General features: G+C 42.6%; 1 protein-coding gene across 1 annotated transcript in view; it reads right to left on the bottom strand.

Annotated features, from left to right (window-relative positions):
* Positions 1-7,500, bottom strand: part of lama1 (laminin, alpha 1) — an 81,450-nt gene that overhangs the window by 14,607 nt on the left and 59,343 nt on the right. The window contains exons 48-54 of the mRNA XM_056243554.1: positions 6,181-6,305; positions 5,307-5,457; positions 4,764-4,908; positions 3,822-3,963; positions 3,602-3,716; positions 2,748-2,915; positions 2,016-2,167 (exon numbers count right to left, since the gene is read on the bottom strand). Coding sequence (XP_056099529.1) covers positions 2,016-2,167; positions 2,748-2,915; positions 3,602-3,716; positions 3,822-3,963; positions 4,764-4,908; positions 5,307-5,457; positions 6,181-6,305 — 998 coding nt within the window. The remainder of the gene's footprint in view (positions 1-2,015; positions 2,168-2,747; positions 2,916-3,601; positions 3,717-3,821; positions 3,964-4,763; positions 4,909-5,306; positions 5,458-6,180; positions 6,306-7,500) is intronic.

Here is a 7,500-nt window from a genome sequence, read left to right as displayed (position 1 = left end):
ATGGAGAAAGATTGAGAAACATTGAGAAAGATTGAGAAATATGGAGATGGAGAAACATGGAGAAACATGGAGATGAAGAAACATGGAGAAACATGGAGATGGAGAAAGATGGAGAAAGATGGAGAAAGATGGAGAAAGATTGAGAAAAATGGAGAAAGATTGAGAAACATGGAGATGGAGAAACATGGAGAAACATGGAAAAACATTGAGAAACATTGAGAAAATATGGAGATGGAGAAACATGGAGAAACATGGAGAAAGATTGAGAAACATGGAGATGGAGAAACATGGAAAAACATTGAGAAACATGGAGAAAGATTGAGAAACATGGAGATGGAGAAACATGGAGAAACATTGAGAAACATGGAGATGGAGAAACATGGAGAAACATTGAGATGGAGAAACATGGAGAAACATGGACATGGAGAAACATGGAGATGGAGAAACATGGAGATGGAGAAACATGGAGATGGAGAAACATGGACATGGAGAAACATGGAGATGGAGAAACATGGAGAAACATGGAGATGGAGAAACATGGACATGGAGAAACATGGAGATGGAGAAACATGGAGAAACATTGAGAAACATGGAGAAAGGTGGAGAAACATGGAGAAAGGTGGAGAAACATGGAGATGGAGAAACATGGACATGGAGAAACATGGAGAAACATTGAGAAACATGGAGATGAAGAAAGATGGAGAAACATGGAGATGGAGAAACATGGAGATTGAGAAACATGGAGATGGAGAAACATGGAGAAACATGGAGATGGAGAAACATGGAGATGGAGAAACATGGAGAAACATGGAGAAAGATTGAGAAACATGGAGAAAGATTGAGAAATATGGAGATGGAGAAACATGGAGAAACATGGAGATGAAGAAACATGGAGAAACATGGAGATGGAGAAACATGGAGAAAGATTGAGAAACATGGAGATGGAGAAACATGGAGAAACATTGAGAAACATGGAGATGGAGAAACATGGAGATGGAGAAACATGGAGAAACATGGACATGGAGAAACATGGAGATGGAGAAACATGGAGAAACATTGAGAAACATGGAGAAAGGTGGAGAAACATGGAGATGGAGAAACATGGACATGGAGAAACATGGAGAAACATGGAGAAACATTGAGAAACATGGAGATGAAGAAAGATGGAGAAACATGGAGATGGAGAAACATGGAGAAACATGGAGATTGAGAAACATGGAGATGGAGAAACATGGAGAAACATGGAGATGGAGAAACATGGAGATGGAGAAACATTGAGAAACATGGAGAAAGATTGAGAAAGATTGAGAAATATGGAGATGGAGAAACATGGAGAAACATGGAGATGAAGAAACATGGAGAAACATGGAGATGGAGAAACATGGAGAAACATGGAGAAAGATTGAGAAACATGGAGAAACATGGAGAAACATTGAGAAACATGGAGAAAGATTGAGAAATAAAGAGATGGAGAAACATGGAGAAACATGGAGATGAAGAAACATGGAGATGGAGAAACATGGAGAAACATGGAGATGGAGAAACATGGAGAAACATGGAGATGGAGAAACATGGAGATGGAGAAACATGGAGATGGAGAAACATGGAGAAACATTGAGAAACATGGAGAAACATTGAGAAACATGGAGAAACATGGAGATGGAGAAACATGGAGATGGAGAAACATGGAGAAACATGGAGATGGCGAAACATGGAGAAACATGGAGATGGAGAAACATGGAGATGGAGAAACATTGAGAAACATGGAGAAACATTGAGAAACATGGAGATGGAGAAACATGGAGAAAGATGGAGATGAAGAAACATGGAGAAACATGAAGATGAAGAAACATGGAGAAACATGGAGATGGAGAAACATGGAGAAACATGGAGAAACATGAAGATGAAGAAACATGGAGAAACATGGAGATGGAGAAACATGGAGATGGAGAAACATGGAGATGGAGAAACCAAAGCTCAAGCATGTTCTCTCTAGTAACACTGCTTCTACACACCTTTTGTTCCTCTGCAGTACGAGCGAATGCTCCTGTCCGTCACTGAAGGAGCCGTTCTGTGATTGGACGACGGCTTTGTGCACGGCTCCGCCCTCTGCCACGCCCACATGGACCTCCACCAATCCGGACGCGAGCATCACGATAAGGAACGGCTGAGAGCAGAGCGACAGATTAAACACACACGCATGATTAGGGTTGGGAATCGAAAATTGAATACGAGGTCAGGAATCGGATACTTGTTATAAAATTAAAATGTCGATTCCTCGTATCGATTCCTCTGTGTGTATTTCAACATGAGTGTAAAGCGTTCGAGCGCGAGAGACTCTGTCCTCGTGTGTATCAGTGTACCGGACCCGTGCAGCTCTTAAAGGGACAGCACTAATATTCCGTCTCTATAATAACACTATCACACAACTGAAGACTGAGAACACTCACTCGTTCTTCACTGAATAACTTTTGTAACTATATTTGTAATGTATATTTTATTTATAAACTGCAGTCCTATTGTACATTTGATTACAGTTTCTGAACCTGAACACCTGAACATCTTAAAACACTGTTTATTTCAATAGTATCTTTGTTCAATTTTTTTATTTTGGAATCGAAATTAGGAATCGATAAGAATCGAAATCAATAAGCAGAATCGAAATCTGAATAGTTTAAATTCAAACGATAGCCAACCCCAGCCATGATCGGACAGGTTTGCAGGCGCACCGGGGGTCGAGTCCTAACCTGTGGCGTCTGTCGGCGCGAGCGTCCCGCGGTCCGGCTGAATCCCGCCAGGAGGATCCCGTGATCCCGTGTGCTGGAGAAGCTGCTCATGATCTCCGTATGGGAACCCAGGAGAACACCGGGCATCTCCAGAAAACCACTGCCGAACACAGACACGCTGCGGATGGGCTGGAAACACACGCAAACATAACTTTAGCAATCTACAAAACTAAATAATACTAATAAATAACTAAAACTAATAAATATATATATACAGTTGCAATCGAAATTATTCAACCCCCATTGCAAATCAGGTTTACAGACTTTCAGCTGTTTGCAATGAATAAATCAAACTAAAGTAATTGAAATAGCTCAACACAACACATTTCAAGTGGTTTCCACAAATTCAACTGAAAATTTAACTTTTAATGACTTCTTGTTATTTATCACAAAAACAAAAATTAAGGAGAATGGAATTAAAAATATATTTATTTTTTTATTTTCTGTTTTAAATTTAATTTTGCATGTCTAATTAACTGAAATCATGAAACATACAATTTAACAACAATTTATTAAAAGTTTAACAAAAATGGCATGTTTAGGGCTCTATGAAATAAGTTTTTTCCCCCCCGTTTAATTATGGGGCCCTAAATATGTCTATATATTTTTTATAACTTTAACTAGTTTTTATTATTTATTTCAATTTTAGTTTTTCGTTATTTTAGTTCAAGTAAAAACAAAACAAAAAAATATTTAAATAAAAATGTTGCTTTGGCAACTAGCTGTAATAAAAATAAAATGTTTTTTTTTTTCACTTAACGTTGAAAAAATGAATGCAAATGTTTTTAATAGTTGTCTGACTATAATAACTGTACCTTGAGGACGCAGCCTTTCTTCACGCCGTACGCCTCTCTGAGCAGGTCGAAGTTCGTACGAGCGATTTCAACGTTCTTCATACACCCGACAAAAGAGCGAGCGACGACCTGCCTCCTGCGAAGACCCAAGCAAGAGTTGCATTTAAAGACACAAAAGGAATGATTTGAAACATTTAATCAAATGATGCAACTCCAGCATGTCTTGAGAGGCTGGTCTCACCTGATTGGTCGAGAGGCTGGTAATCCACCGATGTAAATGGGGTCGAGGTCGGAGCGATTGAGGTCAGAGGCCAAACCTGGTGACTCCGCCTCCATGACCTCTCTCTCGGACGGGTTATCAGCGGCCATCACCGATAAATGACCTGCGCACAGAGCAGATGTTGACTCATGTTACCCCGCATCCAAAATTATGCTTAAAAAAGTCATATGATGCTTAATTTATTTGTTTTGTCCAGAAAGCTTATTTTATTACATTTTGATCATATTTTTTTCTATTTTTTAATGCAATTTTTTTGGAGATTTATTTAAAAAAAAAAATTATTTACCATCAAATTACTAGATTTGATCAATAAATAAATAATAAATAGTAATTTAAGCACATTCCTCACATTCTTTCAACTTAAATTCAAAATAACTCTCAATTCCATGCATGACCCTTTTAATTCAGCTCTAAATATCTTACATTGTGTGTCTTTGCCCTCTTGTGGAAAATAATAATATAAGATGATATTTCATGACTCTAGAAGGCCTTATAGCTCTATATGGAGCAGAGGAGCTGTTCCGCTGGGTCCTAAAGCCAGTAACTTCAGTATGCATTCAGATTCACATGTACACATTATAAAATAATATTTTGTACAGTTTTAGCATTTGAATTTTGAGCAGTTTTAGGTTTTTCTATGCGTACTGAAGCATTCCTCGCATTCCATTCATTCCTAAGGGGGTCACATTGACCCGTGAGTGGAGGATTTGTAACTTTTTTAACACAAAAATCCTCAAATTCATTCATTTTTTTCAGTGTGTGTATTCATGGTTCAAGTGCGGCAGAAGTCCTGGGGTCTGGACCCCTCTGATGAACACCAACATATTTTTAGAGTCGAAATGACCCGAGAGAGAAGGATGAGGGTTCAACAACTAATCAATAAGAATGGAGAATAAACGGCACCTTTGCGCTTGTTCCTCTGCAGGGCGATTCTGTACCAGGATCCGGTGTTGTATGTTCTGTTCGAGGTCATGGTGAGTGCGCCTGAGCCCAGTTCAAAGGTCAGGTGAACCTTGCCTTCCACCAGCTCGACGGAGAGAAAGTCTCTCTACAAGCACAGAGGACAAACGTGAGGGATTAACGAACATGTGTAGCGAGGCGGATTAGCTGAGGTGACGCTAACGCTAGCAGACAAACGGCTAGTAGTGACATCAGCGGCAATCCACCTGTCACTCAAGTGGCCACGCCCTTAATTATGCAGAACAGTTATTAAACTTTTTTTTTTTTTTTGCTTTACTTTGCTGTACTCTATTGTAATCTGCCGTTACTGTACAGTCAATCTGCATTTCCTTTAGCCTGAGGATTATTATTTCACTTTTGGTGTGAAAGGGTCTTTACTTTACATTACATTACAACGCATCACTTTTCAAAGTAACTTTCCCCCGACACTGGAGCCGGGGCGGTTGCCGGGGCGGTTGCCAGGGCGGCTGCGCTCGCGGGACGTACCGTGCCGTTGGAGGCGAGGTACAGCATCAGGCCGTTGGGAGAGAGAGTCCTGAAGAACATGACGACGCTGGTGGACATCGAGCGCAGAGACTTCTGGACCACAGAGAAGCCGCTGCCGTCGAAGTGGAACGAAGTGTCCTCAGTGCGGGGACTGAAACAGGGAATGAGTTCAGAGTTCAGTGTGTGTGTGTGTGTGTGTGTGTGTGAGAGAGTGTGTGTGTGTGTGTGCGTGTGAGTGAGTGTGTGTGTGTGTGTGTGTGTGTGTGTGTGTGTGAGTGAGTGAGTGAGTGAGTGAGTGAGTGTGTGTGTGTGTGTGTGAGTGAGTGAGTGAGTGAGTTTGTGTGTGTGTGTGTGTGTGTGTGTGTGAGTGAGTGAGTGAGTTAGTGAGTGAGTGTGTGTGTGTGTGAGTGAGTGAGTGAGTGAGTGAGTGAGTGAGTGAGTGAGTGAGTGAGTGAGTGTGTGTGTGTGTGTGTGTGTGAGTGAGTGAGTGAGTGAGTGAGTGTGTGAGTGTGTGTGTGTGTGTGTGAGTGAGTGAGTGAGTGAGTGAGTGAGTGAGTGAGTGAGTGAGTGAGTGAGTGAGTGTGTGAGTGAGTGAGTGAGTGAGTGAGTGAGTGTGTGAGTGTGTGTGTGAGTGAGTGAGTGAGTGAGTGAGTGAGTGAGTGAGTGAGTGTGTGTGTGAGTGAGTGAGTGAGTGAGTGAGTGAGTGAGTGTGTGAGTGAGTGAGTGAGTGAGTGAGTGAGTGTGTGAGTGTGTGTGTGAGTGAGTGAGTGAGTGAGTGAGTGAGTGAGTGAGTGAGTGAGTGAGTGAGTGAGTGAGTGAGTGAGTGTGTGAGTGAGTGAGTGAGAGTGTGTGTGAGTGTGAGTGTGTGTGTCACCTCATGAAGCAGCCGCCACACTCGCCCTGTCTCTCCGCGTAGTTCCACAAGCCGATGTTGTTCTCGTTGAGCGCCGCTTCGCCCATACAGCCTCTGAACTGGGTCGCTCTCACCGCTGGGGGTTTCTGGGAAACACAACACATGTTCACGGGGTCAGAAAGGGGTTATTTTAATGTTCAGTGAGGTTACCTATAGTCTTTACAAAACAAATCATAAATGTGTGTGTCAAGTCAAATCACGTTTATTTATACAGCGCTGTCGAGCACAGAGTGTGTCAGAGCAGCTTTACTGAGAGAACAGGAGAATAATGACACAGTGTGTTTCCAGAAGAGAACAGCGTCTCAGTCCAGCTTAAGGAAGCTCAGTGATGGCTCATTTCTGCTGTAAAAAAGTTATTAATTTAGTTCATTTATATATATAGGCGCTCTGGAGTAAACCGTGATGTCATCATCCAGCTCAGTTCAGTTCTTGTATAATGCTGTCAATGTAGGAGATCAATAATATTGTTGAATATTAAATTAAATGTTAAATTTAATGTCCACAACTAAGCAAGCCAAGCCAATGGCAACAAAGGTGGAAAAAAGGCAACAGTGTGTCAAGTGTGTGTGAGTGAATGTGAGTGTGTGTGTGTGTGTATGTGTGAGTGTGTTTATATTATTATTATACATTTATAGGCGCCTTTAATGGCACTCACCTTACAAAATCCATAAAAGCAATGACATTAAACAATAAAACCAGTACAGCAAAATGATCAGTTTTGATCTGGACTCTGATGATGATGATGCGTCTCACCTTCACCAGAGCGCCGACAAACACCCGTGTGGATCCGCTGACGTCCGTGTGTGTGTGTGTGTGTGTGTGTGAAGCGTCTCACCTTGACCTGAGCACCGAGTCCCCCGACGAACACCCGTGTGGATCCGCTGATGTCCGTGTGTGTGTGTGTGTGTGTGTGTGTGTGTGAAGCGTCTCACCTTGACCTGAGCACCGAGTCCCCCGACGAACACCCGTGTGGATCCGCTGATGTCCGTGTGTGTGTGTGTGTGTGTGTGAAGCGTCTCACCTTGACCTGAGCACCGAGTCCCCCGACGAACACCCGTGTGGATCCGCTGATGTCCGTGTGTGTGTGTGTGTGTGTGTGTGTGTGTGTGTGTGTGAAGCGTCTCACCTTGACCTGAGCACCGAGTCCCCCGACGAACACCCGTGTGGATCCGCTGACGTCCGTGTGTGTGTGTGTGTGTGTGTGTGTGTGTGAAGCGTCTCACCTTGACCTGAGCACCGAGTCCCCCGACGAACACCCGTGTGGATCCGCTGATGTCCGTG

This window comes from Rhinichthys klamathensis, unplaced genomic scaffold (genome assembly GCF_029890125.1).
Source record: "Rhinichthys klamathensis goyatoka isolate OS25496 unplaced genomic scaffold, OSU_Roscu_1.1 h1tg000808l_1, whole genome shotgun sequence".
Classification (NCBI taxonomy): domain Eukaryota; kingdom Metazoa; phylum Chordata; class Actinopteri; order Cypriniformes; family Leuciscidae; genus Rhinichthys; species Rhinichthys klamathensis.
Note: the sequence above shows the minus strand (reverse complement) of the source record. Positions and strands in the feature narration are given on the sequence as shown.